The following is a 22,945-nucleotide window of genomic DNA, read 5'->3' as shown; positions in this document are numbered from 1 at the left end:
TAGGTACCTGGATAGGAAAGGTTTAGAGAGCTATAAGGACCAAATGCAGGGCAAATGGGACTAGCTTAGATGGGGCATCTTTATCGGCATGGGTAAGTTGGGACAAGGGCCTGTTTCCATGCTATATGACTCCATAATTCCTTCCTAGGGGCATTAAAGAAGCTGCTGACCATATCCTACAACCTGATGATAGCAAGGCACAACAGGGCAGTTAGCTCCTCCTGTCTGAACAATAGATCTGCAAGTATTGGCTGGTGAAATACATACATTAGATTTTGGCACCTTTCTTTTCCTCAGGAAGTAGATTAGACAGCAGGTAAATGGGAATGTTAACACTTCAACTGAGTGGAGAAAGGCAGGGAAAGATAGATTCCGAAGATAGACACGAAAAGCTGGAGTAACTCAGTGGGACAGGCAGCATCTCCGGAGGGATGGAATGGGTGACAGTTTGGGTCGAGACCCTTCTTCCGATTCCCTTTGCCTCAATCTTAAAAGATGTTATTAATAGGAAAAAAACTTCTGCGTATTCAGTTTGTAAGCAATGGGAAACCTGAGTGGGTATGAAGGTGCTTCTTATTGAGTCCACATACAAGATTAGAAGGTGTTCAGCCAGAGCTGAACACACTTCCCGGCATCTGCATTACAATGGTGTCTGTCTTGTCGCTTCTGGTGTGTGGTGGTGAAAAGATTGGTGAAAACAGGGCCGCAACGTGAACGCTCTTTCCTTGACCCCCATGAAGGCGCAGAAGTGACATTGAATTCTTGACAAAGGCAACACCACCAGATCAAAGTAGTCTGAATACATTTTGCAAAATGATTAAAACCCTGCCCCAGGACATTGTTATGATGTAATTAACTGAAAAATTATATAGGCACCAAGGATGAGGTGTGAATTAAAAATGCCCAAAACATGGATGCTTTAAAACAAAAATGTGGAGTGACTCAAGGGATCAGGCAGCATCTCTGGAGAAAAGCATTAAGTGACATTTTGAGTTGAGACCCTTCTTTAGGCTGAGGTCTGAAGAAGGGTCTCGACCCAAAACATCACCTAATGCTTTTCTCTAGAAATGCTGCCTGAGCTGCTGAGTTACTCCGGCATTTCATGTGTATCTTTAGAAAAAAGAGAACATCTCTTGTCAGCTGAGATCCTATGAGTTAATGTTGCAGTGGGATAACAGGGTCAGATTATCCTTCTCTGTCTGTACTGTGTTAGTCATTAGCGGATCAGTGAACAGAATCAGGTGCAGAAAGGGGTGGCAAGAGCTAAATGTGATTGTTGGTGGAATCTTATTAGAGCTGGCAGATGAATTGGATGTGGAGACAGCTCCACTGCGAACCAGAATTTAATGTTCATCTGTAGCTCTGAGTGACATTGTTACCTGGACTAATTGCATAAAGTACAGGGAAGTAAAGAACAGCAAACCTCAGTCTGAGTAAATACCTTTGGGCAAATGCTGTTGACCGAGATTTTTGACGGCTCTTCAATCACCACTGTGCTTCTGAAAGCTTTGTGTTTCTCTAGAACTTGATCAGGGTTCTCAGGAAACTTTTACGTGTTTCAGAGCCAAAGAATTCCTTTCAAAATGCAGCTGATATCCTACAGTGAACTGTGCATGGAGAGACAAACAGTAATGATTTTGGTTAAGTTGGGTCCATCACAAGACTCTCCTACTCTTCCTTGAGTAAGCTTTAAAATTCCTCCCAAGTTCACCAACAGGCAGATATTTCCTTACATTGCCCTGGACCTTTTACCCTTCACATGTGTTGCTGTCCGAGAAACAGCAGTAAATAGGAACAGTTCTCCTCCGTTAACCCAGCCTAAACCCCCATGTCTTGCATATCTCTATCAAAAAAAGGGGCGCAAACTGGTGGAGCAGTAGAATTGCTAGTTGAGACGGCGCCTGAGACCCGGGTTCGATCCTGACTATGGGTGCTGTCTGAATGGAGTTTGTAGGTTCTCCCTGTGACCATGTGGGATTTCTCCCAGTGCTCCAGTTTTGTCCCACATTCCAATGATCAGCTGGTTTGTAGGTTAATTGGCTTCCGAAAATTGTCCCTAGTGTGTAGGATAGAACTAGTGTAGTGATCATTGGTTGGTGTGGACTAAAGGGCCTGTTCCGCAGTGTATCTCTAAACTAAATTAAATCTCTTCTAAATTTCCTTTGGTCCCAGGAGCACAATCTCAACTTTTCCAGTGAAATTCCTGTGCTTAATTCTTTAATTCCTCAACTTAATTTTGGGTGCAATGTTGATCTAATAGTGTTTGCATTCTTTCAAAGGGGTGTATATTGGTTTCAAATGACAAATTGTTTCTTTAAACCATTGTTGTTTGTTTGCCACAAAATCTTTTGATCCCAATCTACCTCAGCCAATGTTGGCATTGACACAATGGGTCAAACAGCTTTTTTTCTGTGCTTTAGGACTGTCTAAATTGACTCATGTATTTTATAATGGCTTTGTTTGATTATAGTTTTGAACAACCAGATAAACCTCTAACTCTAGGTCGGAGGTCAGCTCTGATCTACTAGCACCTATACCTGTAACTGGGCTACACCCAGTGGAGGCTGTGGTGCTGGAGCACTGCCACCAAGCATGTGTGCCAGGCTCCCCATGGAGTCTGACAGGGCAGCAGAAACCTCCCAGATCACAAGGCGGGAATATATCTGCTAAACCCAAGCTACTTCAACCTGCCCAAGCACAGTGCCCACTAAAATCAACATCGCTGGCAGCAATGTCAGTTTTTATCTGACTTGATTACACAAGTTTAACTCTAGCTGTGTGGCCTTTTAGCTGGGACAAAAAGGTACATCTTAGATCCCCTCCAAATCTCCCACCCGGCAGCCTAAATCCACGGCATTTAATGTTATCTAGTACTGATTTGGGGGAATATCTTCCTGTAGTCTATCCTGTCTATGATTAGTAAGTCACATGTGATACAGAAATCAGTGCTGTTGTTGATAGAGAGGTAGTCATGATTTTGATTTTCGAGGGAACATCCTTTATTATGCTTCCTTCCATTTCATTCTTGTTATCAGAAACACTCCAGCTTCTCCATAGAAATGAAATATCAAATGTGTTGAATATTTAGTTCCTAACTTTGGCCAGTTTTCAGCCACTTTGATCAAACTTATCTTTTTTATCTTGTTTATCTTTGTGCCATTAGTTTATGCAACTTTTAACAAGCGCATTAAAGGCAATAAGACAATAGCACCTTTATTAACCTTAACTTTCCTGTTTTTCACTAAGTTTGTGATGACTGAGTGCTCTTGGCTTCCTGTGCCGTCTGTCTGAATTAGCCAAATCCATTCCACTGCATTTAAGTGATCACTTTAGAGATATATCTGTTTAAGACCTAATCCTCAATGCAAAGTTACCATGCATTTCTGTGACGAGTCGCACTAATGCACACGTGTATTTTGGCATCATGCTATACACAATACAGGCCTTCATATGACCTTATCAAATGTTCAGTTAGACATTTCCCATTTTCTAATGTCAATAGCGGTCAGGTTATTGAACTGCAGTAAAAAACAAAAACTGAGATATGCAGCAGGGCAGGCAATATGTCATTGTGTCATGGAATCACGCGGACAGCAGAAACAGGCACTTCAGCCCTCCATGCCTATGCTGACCATCAAGTACCTAATGGGTCTGTCCCACTTAGCCGATTTTTCAGGCGACTGTCAAGTCGTAGCAGGTCGCTGAAAAACCGGCGACTGGACGGCGACTGTCAGAGTGGAACACACAGACACACACACACACACACACACACACACACACACACACACACACACACACACACACACACACACACACACACACACACACACCCCCCCCCCCCCCCCCCCCCGCTTCCTTCAACAGCCAGATATGCAGGCGAGGGACAGGACAAATCTGAGTGAAATTCACACGATGCAAAGCTAATGTGATACAGGCACACATCACGATGAACAGGAAGGTTGGCGCTGTAATTGAGGCGGTGAAACCACAGTGTACGGGAAGGGTCACTTAAGTCCTTTAAAAAGTGGGGGGGGGGGGCGAAGGGGGAGATGGGGTGGGGATGAGCCAATGAAATTCACCGGTCAGCTGTGATTATGTGATTCACATCTCCTCGAAACCCCGACGCGGAAACTGCGAAATTTTTACATATTCCCCCCTCCCCCCCCCCCCCCAATCTTCAAAAGACGAGCAAGTGGGCTCCGACGGCTTCCGAGACTTTCCAGCTGCTGAACACGAAGTACGCTCGCACCTCAGCTCGGGTTTCCCGACGGAACCCGAGATACCCCGAGGCGCACCCGAGTGATGACGCCACAAAGAGCTCTAAGACCTGGGTAGGTGCTGCCTCTACCCCTCCCTCTCTACCCCCTCCCCGGGGCAGAGAAAGAGAGAGGGGGTGGAGGGAGAGGGGGGGGAGGAGGAAGAGAGGGGGGGGGCTTTCTCTCTGCCCTTCCCCCCCCTCCTTCCTCTCTGCCCCTCCATTCCTCTCGGCCCCCCCCCTCTCTGCCCCCCCCCCCCCCCCTGTCTAGGGGAGTGGTGAATATTGGGACCTATGGGTGAGTGTTGGAGTATTGCGTTCAGGAATCAGCCCTCCCCTGTGATGCTGTGCCCCCCCCCACCCCTCAATCTCTACCCACCTCCCTCTCTCTACCCCCTCCCGCTCTCTAGCCGCACCTGCGCAGTTGGGGATTATGCAGGATAATGCATTTTGTTGTCTCTGTACTGTACACTGACAATGACAATTAAAATTGAAATTGAATCTGATGAGTGGATAGGGCGGGGGATGGGGTAAAAGGAGTGAATGAATAATATTAATATAATAACAAGGGGGGGGGGTTAGAGTGTGTGTAATGCCGAAGATCGCCTTCCCCCGCAACTGCGCGTTGAGGGGACGGGATCCAACGAATACCCTTTGGTCTAGTTCTTCATAAAGCATAAGTTTTGTTAAAACAATGACACATATCTCCAAGAGGATGTTCTTAATTAACCAATCTTTTACTTGACAACTGTAATAAGGTCAGTCACTTGCACAACATGGTGCAACATATTTATTAAAGTCTACTCGCAGTACACTTCAGCATAATGTTAAGGCAAGCGTAACAGCTACTCCAACTGACTGTATGAACTGGATTCTGATGATATAAATCGCGTAGTAGGCAGAGCTTCTACTAATAGAGCACTACAATTGGTTAGTATGAAGTAACCAATCTACATCTTTCCTTGTAGAAATGAAATAAAGCACAACTCAAGTGCCAATAAGCAGAAACACTAAGTGATGGCTAAATAGTACGGTACCCGAAACGATAATAACGCATACAGTGACATATGGATGGTTACACAATCTCCATATCTAAAAGGTGGCCTACAGACCCATCCGGTGTGCGTGCGGGCGGTATAAATCCGCGTCTCCTCCTTTCACCAGGGACGGCACTGGGGACCCGTAGAGTTGAGGCTGCGAAGCTGGCGAGTAGGGTGCCGAACGCTGTGGAGAGCTGCAGGGGGCACGGTCAGTGGTTGTTCTGCAGCAACTGGGCGCGAGAGAGTGAATGGCTGAACTGCTATCCTGGCTCACAGGGAGGAGAGCAGGGAATGCCGCGTCCATCTCTTGAAACTCGTTATCAGTAGGTTCTTGTATTAACAGGTGCATATTTTTGTCTTGGTGAGGAATGAGTCGCACAAGAATGGAAACATTTCATGAAGTGATTAAATTTTTTACAGTCGTGGCAAAAGTTCTGTATGTCAAATTTTTCCGTAGGTGGTGCAGAATTCCCGACCTGGAGCAGATATCAGCCTTCAATCCAATCAGTCTAACCAGCACCATTTCCTGACTAATGTGTATTTCCTTCAGTTCCTCCATCACCCTAGATCAGCATGTGTTGGGCTGAAGGGCCTGGTTCTGCGCTGTATAACTATGATTCTATGACCTTGAACTTATTCGAGTCCTGTAATTTCCACCCCCACCTCACCTGCCCTTAACACTTGGATTCCTGTACTGCTCTGCTCTCCAAATATTGCTGCCAGGCTTTGTCCTTCCTCTCCTCTCTTCTAGCTTTCTCCCCACCCTCCACACACAATTAGTCTCAGGAAGGGTCGCAACCCAAAATATTACCTATCCATGTCCCATGGGGATACTGCCTAACGTGCTGAATTACTCCAGCAATATTTTTTTAATAATCTAGCATCTGCAGTTCCTGTTTCTATATTTCTGACTGCTCCGATCTCAGGCCCTGTGATGCCAACCTCCCTAGTCTTTCCCAATTACTGGTCTCCTCACAATTAGACTGTGAAGTGGTGGGACAATGAATTGCCTGATATTCACACAGTTGACAGATTGATACCAAGGGGCTAAACCCATCTGCCCATTTTGTCAATTTAGTTTACAAATATGAAATTAGCCCATTTTTTTCCTTTCAAGATAATTTATACTGAAAATAAAGACGAGAGCAGTTAGTAATCAGCGGTTGCACAAAGTAAGCTAATGAGGGGAATTAGCAAATGGAATAGTCTTGCTTAGCCTTTTGGTCGTTTAGCTTTGCCAGCTGCCTCTGTGTGCAGTGTGCAGGAGGTTGGTGAGGTGCAAAGTGCTGGCCAATGACACTCTGGCTGACAAGATTCCAAGAATTCAGCTTATCAGGGATGTCCATAGTCCAACGATAGACACTCTCTCCCTGCAGATAACATGGACAAGTTAAACTCTCTTCAAGCTGCTTGATGTCTCTTTGACTTTATACATTAATGTGCTGTCCTGTTAGTCAATGTAGCTCAGTGGTTCCCAACGTGGGGCGTACGCCCCACAGGGGGGCAATTTGATTTTTAAGGGGGGCAATTGAGCGCGCCTGAGGAGGTCTGGGTCCAAATTTTTGATTTTTATTTTTTTGGATTTTCCATCAGGTAAACATATGTAGTTTATGTTTCAGATGTTATTTTGAGTAAATAATTTTTTTGGGGTAAAAAAGGTCTTTATTGTGTAGTTAGTACATAATCAACACGCCATCGCTCTTCATGCACGTCGCACGAAGCGCGCGAGGTCATGGGAGAACCTTATTTATTGAATTGGATTTAGAAATGCGATTCAAAGAGCTTTTGCTAAGTTTCCTCCGTTTTCTTTCAAGGGAAAGCAAGGGGGGGGGGGGGGGGCATCAGGATTTTAGAGGTGATTAGGTGGGGCATGGCCAAAAAAAGGTTGGGAGCCACTGATGTAGCTGGTGCACAGCAGTGTCCATTTATTCAATTTACCACTGAATTTCCAGTAGGAATATTAGGGAGGATCTATCACAATACCCTGCTTCAATTGGCCCACTCCATCTCCAAGATTGTCCTAACTAACAAACAAGTCTTCAGTGAAAATGAAAACATGAAAATAATCTTTGAACTCTGTGCCTGCAAGTTAAATTTTGCAAAACAAGTAGAGTTTATTGTCAAACACACATGTATCATGATGTACAGATAGAATTAATTTTGATTACAGTAGTTTCTTAAGTAGTTTAATTGAGCAATGGATATCGCTAGATAAGTTTCAGGGCATGGAAGGTCATATATAATTATGACAGATGTTTTAAAAACATTTCAAAGCAAAGTGTTCCCACACGATATTTCCATCATGACCTGATCAGAACTGATTTATGATTATTTTTAAAAATTATTTTGAGCTACTATGTTCTCAGCACAATGCTCTTTTTGTTGGTGATGGTGATCTTCATTCAGCCTGGTATCTAACCTCAGTGCTTCTATACTGTAGGATAATAAATATTAATCTCGTTCATTGGGGTCGAAGGGCCTGTTTCCATGCTGTATGATACAGTGTGACATGATGTGTTTTAAAAACATTTCAAAGCAAAGTGTTTCCACATGATATTTCCATCATGACCTGATCAGATCTGATTTATGATCAATTTTTAAAATTTTATAAAATTATTAGTAACTATCAAAGTTCTAGGTGCACAGGTTAGTTTTTCGCTGACTCTGCTCCTTTCCCAAGTAAAAACTGCTATCTTAGTCAATCTCCCCATCTAACTAAACTTCTGCTGCCTTGCCAACATCCTCGTCAAAATTCTCTGCACCCCCCACCACAGCTATCACATACTTCTTATCGTGTGGTGACCAGAAATGTGCACTGTGCAGTAGTTTGTTCAATAGCTTGAGCATTACATAACTACAGTATAAGACATAGGAGCAGAATTAGGCCATTCAGCCCATTGAGTCTGTTCCGCCATCTTATCACGGCTGATCTATTTTTCCCTCTCAGCTCCATTCTCCTACCTTCATCCGTAACCTTTGACGCCTTTAACACGCCTGATCTTGTATTCTGTCTCTTGCCAATAACGGATAATATCCTAAACAAAATCAAAGCGCTGATTTTGGGAGGAAGCGGCTGCTCCAGACATTCCAAGCCGCTGAGGCGTGTTCACCCAGTGGGAAGCATTGTCGGGGGGATGTTCCATCTTCCCGGACGGAAAGAGGAGTCATATTTCACTACACCATTGGTGTATGTGATAATAAATGTCCTTTGTATCCTTGTATCCTTGAAATACTTTAAAGAAATCACGTGGCAGATACAGGCAAGGGGGAGGGGAGGGAGTCGAGTCGAGAGAGGCTTTTGAAGAATACAGTGAACACGAGAGAACTTAAGAATGAAATTAGGAGAGAAAAAGGGGTCACGAAATATCCTTGACATGTAAGATACTTAAAGAATGCCTTTGTATTCTCCTTTATATCTGGAGTAAGAGGGTAATGTAGGAAAGAAAGGGGCCCCCTTGGGATCAAGGTGGTGATCTACGTGTGGAGCTGGGCAATGTCAGTGAGGTCCTAAATGAATACTTCTCATCTGTATTCACCAAGGAGAATGACTTGGAAGATTGTGAGTTCAGGGAGAGGTACGTAGATAATCTGTAGCTACTCAGTAAAAAGAAGGAGAAAGTGGAGGATGCCATGTGTCAGATAAGGGTGAGCTGAGCTGAATGAGATCTTTCCCAGAAATGGGAAACCAAAGAAGTGATTACTGGGTCCCTGATAAGAGATTATTTTTCATGTTTATCAGTCACAAACGAGGTGCCAGAAAACTGGATGATGAGGGCAGGGCATTGGACATTGTCCATATTGAATTTGACAAGGACCCACGTGGTAGGATAGTCTGGAAGGTTGGATTGCATGGTTTCCAGGGCAAGCTAATGAAGAGGATACAAGATACATAATGAAGAGGATACAAGTTGGAGAAAGGAATGAAAGGATAGTTGTGGAGGTTTTTTCTGATTGGAGGCTTGTGAACAGTAGAGTGTTGCTGGGGTTGGTACTGGTTCAACTGCTGTTTGATATGGACATTTTTGATTTAGATGACAAGATTATTAAGAAATTTGCAGATGACATAAAAACTGATGATACAGTGGACAGTTAAAAAGATATCCGAGATTATAACAGGATATGGATCAGTTGGGAACGTGGGGCAAGAACGATGTTAATCCTCAACCAGGATCAATGCCTGGCATAATGTATCAAGTCACACAACCAGGACACTCGGTTCTTAAATAAACTTGCTATTTTCTTCAGATCATATGGGATTTTGCCAAAATCCTGCATTAGATCGAACTGCTTATTAACATCTAAGTGGATGATAGAAAATGTGTTGTCCTTAACAGCTCCCCTTGTCAACCACCACCTCATTAAAATCCATTCAACACTGCTAGACAGAACATTCCCTAAACCAAAGATTCTAGAGGAGACGCCATGACAGAGGCCCATTCAAAAAACCCCCCTCATATAAGTGATTCACAAAATGGCGCAAAACAAATTTCCCATGAGCCCATGACCGTCCTACAGCTTTTTCGTCGAGTGGTTTATCTTGCTCCTCTAGAATCTTTGCCCTAAACAAACCATGCGGATTCATTTTGCTTTTCTACACAATGCTTTACACTGCCCTCCGTGGTTTCTGAACATAATGTACCCACCATCAATAGTAACATGAACTGTAATTACATGCTCTATCCTCTCTCCCTTTCTTAAACCATGACACCATAATAACAGTCTTTCACCCCCTTGGCATCAGTGTGTAGCCAGAATATCATAATCAGAACCATTGTTATTTCTTCCCATGTTTGTCTAACAGCTTGTGATATATTTTGATTAGTCCAAGTATTTTATCAATTTTGATGAAATGATGGTACAAATAGTTGTAGGTTGATATGATCTAATGACGGTAGACAAAAATGCTGGTGAAATTCAGCGGGTGAGGCAGCATCTATGGAGCGAAGGAAATGGGCGACGTTTCGGGTCGAGACCCTTCTTCACACTGATCTAATGAAGGTGACAGATCCACAAATCTGCCTGACCTGCTGAGTTTTTTAAGCACTGTGTTGTGCTCACAATTCTAGCATCTGCAGTTTCTTGTGTGTCTACATTAGAGCTGGTTCTGTACAAGGTGATCTTGTTACAGTAGGGCCACAGGGTAAAGAGACCATGTATATTACAGAATTTTACATGAAGATCAGAAATGAACCCGTTTAATCTGAAACCTTGGTTTTCAATCTAAATGAAGGAAATAAGTCGAAGAAGTGTAAGAAAAAATTGCAGATGCTGGTAGAATCGAAGGTAAACACAAAATGCTGGAGTAACTCAGCGGATGAGGCAGCATCTATGGAGAGAAGGAATGGGCGACGTTTCGGGTCGAGACCCTTCAGACTGATGTCAGGGGAGGGGGCGGGACAAAGATAGAATATAGGTGGAGACATTAAGACTAGTGGGAGAACTGGGAAGGGGAAGGAGAGAGAAAGCAAGGGCTATCTGATATTAGAGAGGTCAATGTTCATACCACTGGGGTGTAAACTACCCAAGCGAAATATGAGGTACTGTTCCTCCAAATTGCGTTGGGCCTCACTCTGACAATCGAGGAGGCCCAGGACAGAAAGGTCAGATTGGGAATGGGAGGGGGAGTTGAAGTGCTGGGCCACTGTGAGATCAGATAGGTTAAGACGGACTGAGCGGAGGTGTTCAGCGAAATGATCGCCGAGCCTGCGCTTGGTCACGCCGATGTAGAGAGGTTGACACCTGGAACAGCGGAAACAGTAGATGAGGTTGGAGGAGGTGTAAGTGAACCGCTGCTTTACCTGGAAAGACTGTTTAGGTCCTTGGATGGAGTCGAGGTGGGAGGTAAAGGGACAGGTGTTGCATCTCCTGCGGTTGCAGGGGAAAGTACCTAGGGAAGGGGTGTTTTGGGTGGGAAGGGACGAGTCGACCAGGGAGTTACGGAGGGAACGGTCTCTGCGGAAAGCAGAAAGGGGTGGAGATGGGAAGATGTGGCTAGTAGTGGGATCACATTGGAGGTGGCAAAAATGTTGGTCCTCCAACATTTCCGCCACCTCCAAAGGGATATTTTGCTTGGGTAATTTACACCCCAGCAGTATGAACATTGACTTCTAAAAACTTCAGATAGCCCTTGTTTTCTCTCTCCTTCCCCTTCCCAGTTCTCCCACTAGTCTTACTGTCTCTACATTCTAGTGAAAGCCTCATCTATAATGGAAGAGGGGAACTCATTTCCTGCTTACATTCTATCTTTGTCCTGCATCTCCCTTAACATCAGTCTGAAGAAGGGTCTCGACCTGAAACATCACCCATTCCTTCTCTCCATAGATGCTGCCTCACCCGCTGAGTTACTGCAGCATTTTGTGTCTACCACCAATAAGAAGTGCAAGTTGGCTGGGGCAGATTAGGAAACGACATTGGACAGGCGATGGCTGAAATGTAAAGGAAACAGTGGGGTAATGATGCTGGTTTGACTCTGTTGGACTGCAAGAGTTCCTGTCAACAAGACAGGGCAGGTGGCCGGCCACAGATAATTGGCTTCCAAGATTTCTATGGAATAAGTTCAGTTGGGAAATCCTGAATGTGGACAATGTTCTTATTGGTGGCTGTTGTGCCATCATTAGCAATGAATCTCAGTGGGAAATGAGCAGATAGATCTATCATGAGCAGATAGATACATAAATAAGGGCAGCAGGGTGGTGCAGCGATAGAGTTGTTGCCTTACAGCGCCAGTGATCCGAGTTCGATCCTAACTTACGGGTGCTGTAGATACGGAGTTTATATGTTCTCCACGTGACCCGTGTTGGTTTTCTCTGGGATCTCCAGTTTCCTTTCACACTCCAAATACATACAGGTTTGTAAGCTAATTGGCTTGGTATAACTGTAAGTTCGACGTGTGTGAGTGTGTAGGATAGTGTAAGTGTGCGAGGATCGCTGGTCGTTGAGGACTCGGTGAGCTGAAGGGCCTGTTTCCGTGCTGTATCCCTAAACTAAACTAAACTAAACTAGTAAGCACACAAATGCAACATGATCGCACCATCTCTGGATATTGTAGGGCCCACTCAACCTGTCTCTTAGCAGAGCCCCATGATCAAATCTGATGTGCAAGCTGAGAACTTGCCTGCACTGTTCTGTGCTGTGACAAAACATTCTCTCCACTGATGTACAGCCGGCTGAAGGTACTTGTACAGAAATCATGGAGTCATACAGCACTACCAGCCATTTGGCCCAACTCAAAAATGCCTATCTAAGCTTGTACCACTGGCCCACGTTTGACCCATATCCCTCCAAACTGTTTCTATCTTTGCCCCCGTCCAAATGTCTTTAAAATACTGCACTCTGTTCTTCTGAGGTTAAGTTTCAAGTTTTCAGTTGTGTCTACTCTTGACAGTAAATAATATCACTCTTTAACAAATATCATTGGTGGGAGCTCTATTCTGCATCTGAGAATAACTGATTGTAATAGTGAAGATTGCGTGCTCCGGGTTACAACGGGCACTGTGTACATCCTCTGACTGAAGTTTTTATGTTTCCTCTATCAGAAACAACAGACTTATGCGTCTCCAATAACCGTGGTGAATGAAGTTGAATCTGACCGGGCCGCTACTGCCTCCAAGGATCTGCTGCACACGGAGCCGCCAGTCTCTGGAACCCTTCCGGTAGGAATTTCAGAGGGTGGACCCGAGTGGAACAAAGGTTCAGAGAGAGATAAATCTCCCACTGAAATTACACAGCAGATACCAACAGGCACTGAGGATCAAGTGCATGTGGAGGCAATTGATGAGCTCCAACTAAAGGAAGGTGAAGGCAATAACATTGTCCTCTCCAGAGATCTAAAGACACCTAGAGAAACTGAGGACTATCTTGAAGACGAGGCTCCTGTCCCAATGCAGAACGCTGAGAGTAATCATTTCAGCGTGGAGAATGGGGTTTTAGTCAATAAGGATGGTTCTAATGTGAGTCTTCAACACCAAACCAACGTTTCTCCTAATCTGACCCCAATCACACAGAATAGTTCAGAGCCTTCTTTTTCAGCCATTCCATTGAAGATAGACTGTGGTGATGATTCCATCATTCATGCAGTGAAGGTTACTGTCATCCAAGACATGAGTGACCAGGACACTCTGAGTAATGATGGACTTGGCGGTGTGCCTTCTGCAGTGAGCACAGCCAGGGATGGAAAGTTAACTACCATAAAAAAAGAAGCCAACTTTGATCTTCGAAAATATGATAAAGGAAAAAACCCAGTTAAACTCTTCTCAGACGATGAGGAAAGAAAGTATCAAACAGTAATCATTAAAGAAACAACAGATGGTGACAACCTTGATAAAGAGCGAAGGGCCTTAATTCGAAACCAAGCCGTGAAGAAGAGCACCACCTTTGCGGAGGCACAGGTTTCAACAAAGTCATTCAATTTGGAAGGGACTCCATCGGTTGAAGATTTCACCCAGAAGCCAGATGAATCCCAGATGCAGAAGTCCGCTGAACATTCCGATTCATTTTCTTTCCATGACGAGTCCTCCATTTCTCATCCCGAAGACATCAACAGTCCACAAAAAAACTTTGTCGCTGCTAGACAACAGTTTCTCCTGATGGAGAAGCCAAGGCTAGAAGAACCAACCAGTCCTCGGCCCTCTGCTCGGTCCCACGGGGGTTTGGGACATTCTTCCGCGCCCTCTGAATCTGCTTGGCTACTTCACGACAAGGGTGGGATTGCCTTGGACACTAGTCCAACAATCATGGTAAAAGCTGTTAGAGTTGATTACACCGACGCGGATGAGAAGGATAATGGGCCTAAAAGTCCTGTGAGCAATAGTGTGTTCATTGCTGAGAAGATTGCAACTCTGGAAGATAATGATGGCGAAAAATTTGGTTCCACTCGGCGAAATCTGGCTGCCTGCTCAACAGATGACCTTGATTCTGGATTAGGTGAGATGACCAATGACTATGGTTATGGGTACACTAGTGATGGTGGGGCATCAATTGAAATGCAGAACATAGGAACTGATAACTATGAGTGTCCCGAGCAGAAGCCAATCCTTGAAACTCCCATTGAGAAAGAAATCCGATTAGCCTTGGAAAGGGAAGAAATTCTTCGCAAGGAACGAGGAATTAGCAAGGCAGTGAGCTCTGAGGAAATGGTGGAAATCAAGACAAAACCACTCTTATCCCAACTATCCCCTGGATCTCCTTTCTTAAAAAATAAAGACAAGAATCGGATGGGCTTTTTTGTACAGAGAGAAATTGAAATGGACACCAAGAGGGAGGAGAAATTGAAGGAAGAAGGCAAAGTCAAAGGCCTGTATGATAAAGGAGTGCCTCAAGAAGTGGAAGAACGGAAAAAGGTATTTGAGCAGCAAACAGATGATGTGCCAGTTGCACCACAGCCGGGTTGGCAGACCAGGTTAGTCCGCTCGGCTTCACGGGAATCTCTAGATGTGCTTGATGTTCTAGAGGAAAGCAACTCGGTACATTCTGACTCAACTGAATGTCAGGACTTGGCAGAAAAGAGATCGGAGTCCCAGCCCTACACCCTGCGACCTTGGAAGCCTCAGACCAACTTCCTGATTGAGCAGGAAATTGAGGACGAGCAACGTCGGGAGGCGGAGCTGCGGGCGCAGAGACTGAGGCAGCAGCCTGGAGGGAGTCTTCCTTCAGGTAGGTACATCCACTAGTTTGCCCAATGTGTGGCAGAAAATCCCAGGAACTGACCGGCCTGTTTGTGACTTGAGAAACCTGTAAGGGAGCAACAGATGCCCAGTCCATTAGCCTTCTGTTGCTGCCCTCCCCTCTTGCACAGATTATTGTGTGATGTTGCGGCTATGGTTACTGGGTCACTTAACATGTTGGATCTACAACTGGAGGAGATAAAGTTCACGTTTGTTGTACAACTGCACCATTACTTCCCGGTTTCATTGATTTGTAACCTTGCTTACTTCTTACCTTAATGAATGGTGTCTAGTCCTTAATTTGGCCATCCATTAAATGTGGCAAAGAGTCACCACTTGATCAAAAGCGCAAAACATGATCCCTTGCATATTAAACGTTGCCTCTTGATGGAAGCCTGCACTTGGTTTCTATCCCTGGGAACATTAGATGTCCAGCATCAGCTAAACGCATGGTAGCATCCCCTTCTGAAATGGTACCATTGAACCATATGAGATTTCACAATCCAACTGCGTTCTGTTTGTTTTTACATGATAAACCACCTTACAAATTTAATTGAATTTTATTTGTTACTAAATGAGTGGGATATAATCTCATTTCCACTAGATTGCCACTATCTTACCATAATGTCTGGGGTATCTCACCTAGAATTTGTTTTTTCTCTTAAATAGCCCTCCACAAATGTTTCTACCTTCACACATAGAAACATAGAAAATAGGTGCAGGAGTAGACCATTCGGCCCTTCGAGCCTGCACCGCCATTCAATATGATCATGGCTGATCATCCAACTCAGTATCCCGTACCTGCTTTCTCTCCATACCCCCTGATCCCCTTAGCCACAAGGGCCACATCTAACTCCCTCTTAAATATAGCCAATGAACTGGCCTCAACTACCTTCCGTGGCAGAGAATTCCACACCATGTTGATGTGACATAGTTTAACTATTGACAATGTTCCTCAATGCAGAATGCATTAGACTTCAATGTCTCTGGTCAATGTCTCTGTGCAATGTTAAGGTATGATACAGACTAAACGATTCAGATCATTTAAACTTTAGAACCAAGATCCTGGTATAAAAGGGAACAAGGACAAGTTACTGAACAACATCATGGATATAGACTCTAGGACATGGAAGTGTGAAGAAATAGAGCCCTTGGTGTACATAACCACACATCCCTCAAGTCTATAGAAGGGTCTCAACCTGAAACATTGCCTATTTCCTTCGCTCCATAGATGCTGCCTCACCTGCTGAGATTCTCCAGCATTTTTGTCTACCTTCGATTTTCCAGCATCTGCTGTTCCTTCTTAAACATCCCTCAAGCTAATCAGATGGCAGAATATGACTTTATTGGCTGAGGAATAAAATATGAATGCAGGCAGGTCATGCTGAAACTGCACACAAGACCTCAGACCAGATCTGTGTATGCTTCTCGTTATCTTAACCATGATTAATTGATAGCTTGGGGGCCCCATACAGTCATACAGCACAGGAACAGGCCCTGCACTTCACCCACACCATCTGTTTACACAATTCTATTTATTTTCTTGCATTTCTATCATCTGAAGAAGGGTCTTGACCCAAAATGTCGCCTATTCCCTCTCTCCATAGATGCTGCTTCACCCGCTGAGTTTCTCCAGCATTTGTTTGTCTACTTTCTACTACTCACATACATGGGAGAAATAACTTGCAGACCCCAATCAACTTATCAACCTGACCTTTAGATATAGGAATAAAGCAGAGCACCGGTGGGCAACCTATGTGCTCACTGGAAGTAGCTTTTCATCCCACACAGGTCACCAAAGGACTAAGCTTAAATCATCGGTGCCATGAGATAGCAGCTCTATCACTGATAACACTCTGCTGTCCTAAACCTAACACAAGTCAAAATTAATTAGGAGAACGATTAAAGGAGAATAAGAATTATTTTTCACCAAAGAGTAGTGGCAGCTGGAACTGGGCCTGGCAGAGTGTTGGAGACGGGAGCCGTCATCGTATGTAAGTGTGTTTGGACGATCGTTTGATGAGCCACGGCCCACGGTACTATGCACCGAGTGTTGTGGAGCCGTTACAATCTAAATAGCTGTTGTCGGCATGGACATGGTGCCGACCAGCCAACTCTGACCAAAGCTGTTCTAAAGTTATAGCTCTTGTCAGTGTGGCCTTCACGCTCATGTTTCTGGGGTACAGGTGCAGAGAGACAATTTCCAAACTTTGGGAAACCCACTGATCAAGCATTTGAAGAACTTAAAGAATTTTTAGATCACATCTTTCACACACCATTAAGAAATCACAGCTGTTTTGGTCCATTCATTGTAGAAATTACATTAGTCAGTTTGTATACAGAAGGCTCATACAAGTGGTTCTACGATTATGACTGCACCAACAGTGAGGCTGTTTGAACAAAAATTTCTCACCAAACCACTAACAGTTCCCTGCCCTTTATCAGAATAGATGGTGATGGCCTATCTAACTGTATAGAATTTCTCCTGTACCACCCCCCTCCCCCCTCCCCCCTCCACACACACACAGTACAACCTCGCCCTTCCTCTCTACTGCCCTTCAAGTAGTGCTGCATTCCCTCTATACTGCCCCTCTCACAGTGTAGCCTTCCCTTTTCTCTGCCCTCTAACAGTGCAACCTTCCCTCTTATCTTGGCATCAAATCACTCCAGTCCTCAAACAACTTCACTGGCTTCCCATCTCCCACCGGATCAACTACAAAATCCTGATCCTCACCTACAAAGCCCTCCACCATCTGGCCCCCCCCATATCTCGCTGACCTCCTCTCACCCTACCAACCCTCACGGTCCCTCAGATCCACATCAGCCAGTCTCCTCTCCATCCACAAGTCCAACCTCCGCAGTTTTGGGGACAGAGGCTTCTCCAGGGCTGCTCCCAGACTCTGGAACTCCCTCCCCCAACTGATCCGCAATTCTGTTTGTCCCTCACCATCTTCCAGTCCCGCCTCAAGACCCATCTCTTCACCTCTTAGCCCCACGTCCCCCTCCCTTTTCATCTGTGCATTAATTGCCTCGTATAATGTTTTGTATTGAATTCTGTCTTTACTTTGTTTACTAGTCATGTCTCTACTATTTATTTCATTCCCCTTACATGTTTTTCCTCTACCTGCTAAATTTTTGTAAGGTGTCCTTGAGACTCTTGAAAGGCGCCCATAAATGAAATTTATTATTATTATTATTATCTGCCCTCTAACAGTGCAAACTTCCCTCTCTGCTGCCCTTCAAATAGTGCCGCATTCCGTCTGTACTGCACCACCAACAGTGTTCTTCATCAGTATGGAAAGATTTAAGATTATTCTAACTTCCTTGCAGCAACAGTCTCCACATTGGAGTCCCAAAGTCCCCCAGTGTATCCTCAGTTGACGTCCAGAGATGGAGCTTTGAACGGTGATCGAACAGACGATCTCCCAGCGACGCACTGCCAGGAAGAGAGGAGAGCGAAACCTTCTGGAAAAAAGGATGACTCTTCGGTATGTTGAAGTTTGCGATTCTCTTCCTTTTTGGCAGTAAACTGTGTGGATATTCTGGCATGCTTTGTGAAGGATGTTGAGCAATCTGTTTTGCCTCTGTCAGTGGACAATAAATCTTGTGTTATGTGAAAGTGATTGGATTTCTAGATCAATGAGAAGTCACAAGGTCATCTGACTTCAATTGGAAGTGAAGTGTGGTTGGGGGAAAGATTAGGGGTACAACTGAATAAACAGATAGGGTAGGGAGGTGAATTGGATATAAAAGGATCAGATTTAATGGCACCTTTTTTTGTTAAGAATGGAGCCAGAGGGAAGATTGTTTGGATGGTGCAATACTATTGGTTTAATAATGAAAGAATTAATGGAGAAAAACATATTCTGCTTCCTCCTTTGTTAATTTGCTTCCTCTCTTTTACATCTTTCTCTACTATTTTCCTCTTTCCTGAACTCTCCCAGGCACACAATGAGCCTGGTATATAATGTGCTGATGTTTTAGTATGTAAAGCCATGGTAGAGTGCTCGGTTGTGCCCCACAAGCCCCTCATTAAGCTTCTGCGTAATTGTGTTGGACAGACAGGTTGGATGGGCCGGTGAATGACAGTACCATGAGAATACTAAGGCATCTCAGCACACAGTGTCAGTCGGCAAGTCCAAGAGACAGTGAAGGGACAAAATGTCCAGTGTCAGGATCATTCGTTGTTGCTTCTAAAGTGGTTTATTTCATGATGTTTACTTAAATTATTATGCGTTTTTTTTTAAACTTCAGTATGCTGGTATCGAGCCTTCTGATGACATCAACACTGAGGTAGTCACGTTTTCATTGTGCCAGACTTCAGCTTGCTGTCTATCAGTGTTGCATGCCACAACATATACTCAAAACGCCATTCAGTGTTACTAACTGCTTGACTGCTGCTCAGCAATGGGTTTGAGAGACTAAACTCCTCTGGCTTATTTAATTGTGCTGTGCCCTAATGATAATCTGATCATTAAAACCACTCCTGGCTCTTTTATTACTCCATGTCAGAGGAACATCTCTGGAAGAATGTTGCCTATCCCTAGGACCTCTAAGAAGGTGATAGCAAGGCACTTTCTTGAATTAATGCTGTTTGTGGGTAGAAGCACTCCCACATTGCAGAGGGCCCAGTGACATGAAACTTTGATTACATGTAGTGTCAAAACCTAGCTGAAAGCATTTGCAATCTTCCATATTCAGCTTCCTCCTGAGATCCCCACCATCTCAGCAACCTGTCCAATTCACACCATGTGTGTGATATCAAGAAATGGTGAGTGACTGGACAGAACACAGACAATAGAACAGGATAATATGAAGACGTGAGCTCCTTGAGTTGCTGTGTTTCTAACTGTTCGAGAGCAATTCCAATCCTGGCATCCACCCAACAATGTGGAAAATTCACTGGACAAATCCAATCCAGTTACTTACCGGCCAGTTGGTCGACTCCCAACCAGCAAAGGCCAGGGCTCGGTTTGGATGGATGAACTGAATTCTCGAGGTGTAATGATGGTGTCAAGGTTTTATTCGAGCAGGTATGACTAGCAAGGAATCCTGGTAAAACTGAGCTTGGGGAGAACTGGAGTGATGTGTTGTCGGTGGTCAGTCACTTCAGCTGCAGTGTATTACTGCAGGAGGTTCTCGGAGCACGGTGTTGGGCGCAACCTTCCTTCCACCACAGGGTCAGAAGAAGGGATTCTCTGATTATTGCACCATGTTCAGGCCCATTTTCATCTCTTTACAAATGAATCGGCTCATGCCTGCAGCCAGCAAGACTTGGACAACATTCAGGCAGGAGCCAATCAGTGGCAAGGAGCTCGTGTGCTACGGAAGTGCTAAACAAAGACTATCTCCAACCTGAGGGAGTCTAATCACCTAAATCTGACATCACAAATACACTGGGTCTCACCACTGATCAGGAACTATACAGTCGTTAGTAAAGCATGGCAGCAGCTGAGTATCCTACAGCAAATGAGATCCGTCCTGACCCTCTAAAAGTTTTCCTACTCTCCGTGAGGCACGTCAGGAGCATGATAGAACCCCCTTCAATGGTTCAATTCGGCTCCAGGAATAATTTTTCCATTATCCCCAGTAGTCCCTTCCGAATGTTGACCTCTGATTTTGATCATTCTCCACCTCAACTAAACCTTGGCTCTCCATGACCAGCCATTCTCCCACCTCCCCAATGCCATCAAAGTATCTATGACTCCCCATTATCTGCCTGATATCTTACCTTCAAATCTCTCTCAGTATTGATCCTCTCAGTCCTCAGGTGTGACTGGGTTGCTGACATATGTGGTTACTTCATGGATACATGCTTCCCTCCTCTCCTAAACCAGCATTGCCAATTGGGTAGGTGAGATCTCACCAAGGCCTGATGTTAACGTTTACCTCAGGATACTTCCTCAAATCCAGGGGAGTGTCAGGTTCCCCAGAACCTGGGGTAATATTGACTTTACTTTAGACTTTAGAGATACAACGTGGAAATAGGCCCTTTGGCTCACTAAGTCCACACCAACCAATGATCACCTCATCCACTAGCACTACCTTACACACCAAGGACAATTTACAAAGTCAATAAATCTACAAACCTGTTTGTCTTTGAAGTGTGGGGGAGGTGTGTTCACAGGGCGAACCTATAAACTCCAAACAGACAGCACCCGTAGTTATATCAAACCTGGATCTCTTGCTTTCTAAGGCAGTAACTACCGCTGCACGACTGTACCGTCCCAAATGTTTTGCAGTGGATTGCAGTGGAAGGCAGCAACATCTACTGATTACACGTATTTGAGCAGTCAATATCTTTGCAAGAGAATTCTCAAATTCCGTCAAGTTCTGAGCATGAAAGTTTGGGAAAAGTTGGAAGCATTGATTGTTGGGCTGGTCTAGCACACGTTTGGGAATATCCAAGAATGTTACTTCCAAACACACTCTCCCATTACAAATGCAATCTTCAACGCACCAACCTTTCCTTCAATCACTTTCCTATTCCTAGATATGCCCATCCTGCTCCCCTCTCAATCATAACCATTTTAATCTGTTAATCGTTTTTTCCTTCCAGAGAGTGTGTGCCAATTTTTATTTTGTTTTTCTTTTCATGGCATTGGAAGTTTGTTAACCTCAATTGGTGCTTCATGGTTTGCAGATTGCCGATTCTGCATCATGGTGGACGTATCATTTACAGCTCTACTATCCTATCTTCCTGACCCTTGTTATCTTGCCTGTAGGTACTTGAATCTACCAGAGTCACTCGCCGTAAAAGCACAATGGCCCAGCGCTGGGAAGCGGGGATATTCAACAATCATCTGGACGAATGAAGCCAGCCCAGCTGCCAGCAATATATAATTGTATACATATTGATAGTGAAATTATGGAAAGCACTGCCTATTGATCAGAAATTAAGTTCTTTATAGCACTCTGGACAAATTTCCATCTCTGAGTGACTCTCCTGTTTTCAAACAGTGACCAGTAAACTTCAAGAACAAAGACACAAATTTGAGGTCCAATCTTCTTGCCCCAAGTTTGCAATCCCATCCAACTCCTCACTTCGTTCTATGTGAGTTCAATGCTACATCAATCTCACACATGTACTATCTCAGCCACAACCTAAATAATACTATTATGCAATGTTCTCCATTAAACACAAACTGAGTCACAGAAACCCTTTTCCAGTATCCAGTCTCCGACCTCGATGTTGAGACCCATGATTGTGTCTTTCTTTAATAACCACAGTGCCTTATCAGACAGTTGCCACTTGTTTGCCATGAAGGCAATGGGTTATAGTATTCACAGCCAGATTTCCCCCCGATTCCCTCTACATCACAGACCTCTTAGCAGCGTTTCTTTAGATTGGTAAATTTACATGAAATGCTCAGTTTCATGAAGAGAACTATAAATAAAAATGTTTGCTTTTTGTTTCTATAGATATCAATCAACCATTTGAAAGAAAACAAATGAATGCTTGTGTGCCATTATTTAAAAATATATATATAAATAAATTAGCATTTGGAACAAAATATGAATACTGTCTAAGTTCCTGCTGCAAACATTGCTAGTGAGAGTGGAGTGATGAAAGCAGGACATGTTATGTGTAAGTGCATTTGAGCAGTGTTTGCGAGTGAGGACTGTGAAAAGTGCAAATGAGTGGCAATAGCGAAGAGTATGCAGTGTGAGAGTGAGCAATGTAGGCTGTGTAGTGTGAATTAATAAATGTTGCATGTGAAAAACCTGAGTCAGCTCTGTATAATAAAGCGATGAATGAAGTGTGCAGAGTGAGCAGTGTGCACATTGCATGAGTGAGTGTGTGTGTGTGTGTGTGTGTGGCAGCAGTAGTGTGAAAGAGCACTGTGCGTTAATGACAATTTGTGTAGCGTGCAAAGTATGTGTGAATGAAGCAGGTTGTCTGGGAATAGTGCAATAGACACCAGACAATAGGTGCAGGGGTAGGCCATTTGAGCCAGCACTGCCATTCACTATGATCATGGCTGATC

The 22,945-nt window shown here is 44.2% G+C and overlaps 1 protein-coding gene across 2 annotated transcripts in view; it reads left to right on the top strand.

The window, feature by feature from the left end:
• Positions 1-22,471, top strand: part of LOC129711210 (A-kinase anchor protein 2-like) — a 44,154-nt gene extending 21,683 nt beyond the window's left edge. Inside the window, exons 2-5 of one of the 2 annotated variants that reach the window (XM_055658685.1) lie at positions 12,831-14,946; positions 18,288-18,445; positions 19,212-19,250; positions 21,683-22,471. In XM_055658685.1, the coding sequence (XP_055514660.1) occupies positions 12,831-14,946; positions 18,288-18,445; positions 19,212-19,250; positions 21,683-21,772 (2,403 nt within the window). In that variant the 3' untranslated portion in view covers positions 21,773-22,471. The remainder of the gene's footprint in view (positions 1-12,830; positions 14,947-18,287; positions 18,446-19,211; positions 19,251-21,682) is intronic. The other variant, XM_055658686.1, reaches the window with a different exon arrangement.
• Positions 22,472-22,945: the final 474 nt, after the last annotated feature.

The sequence above is a fragment of the Leucoraja erinacea genome, chromosome 29 (assembly GCF_028641065.1).
Source record: "Leucoraja erinacea ecotype New England chromosome 29, Leri_hhj_1, whole genome shotgun sequence".
Lineage (NCBI taxonomy): Eukaryota > Metazoa > Chordata > Chondrichthyes > Rajiformes > Rajidae > Leucoraja > Leucoraja erinaceus.
The sequence above is the reverse complement of the archived record's forward strand: the minus strand, read 5'-3'. Positions and strand labels throughout refer to the sequence as shown.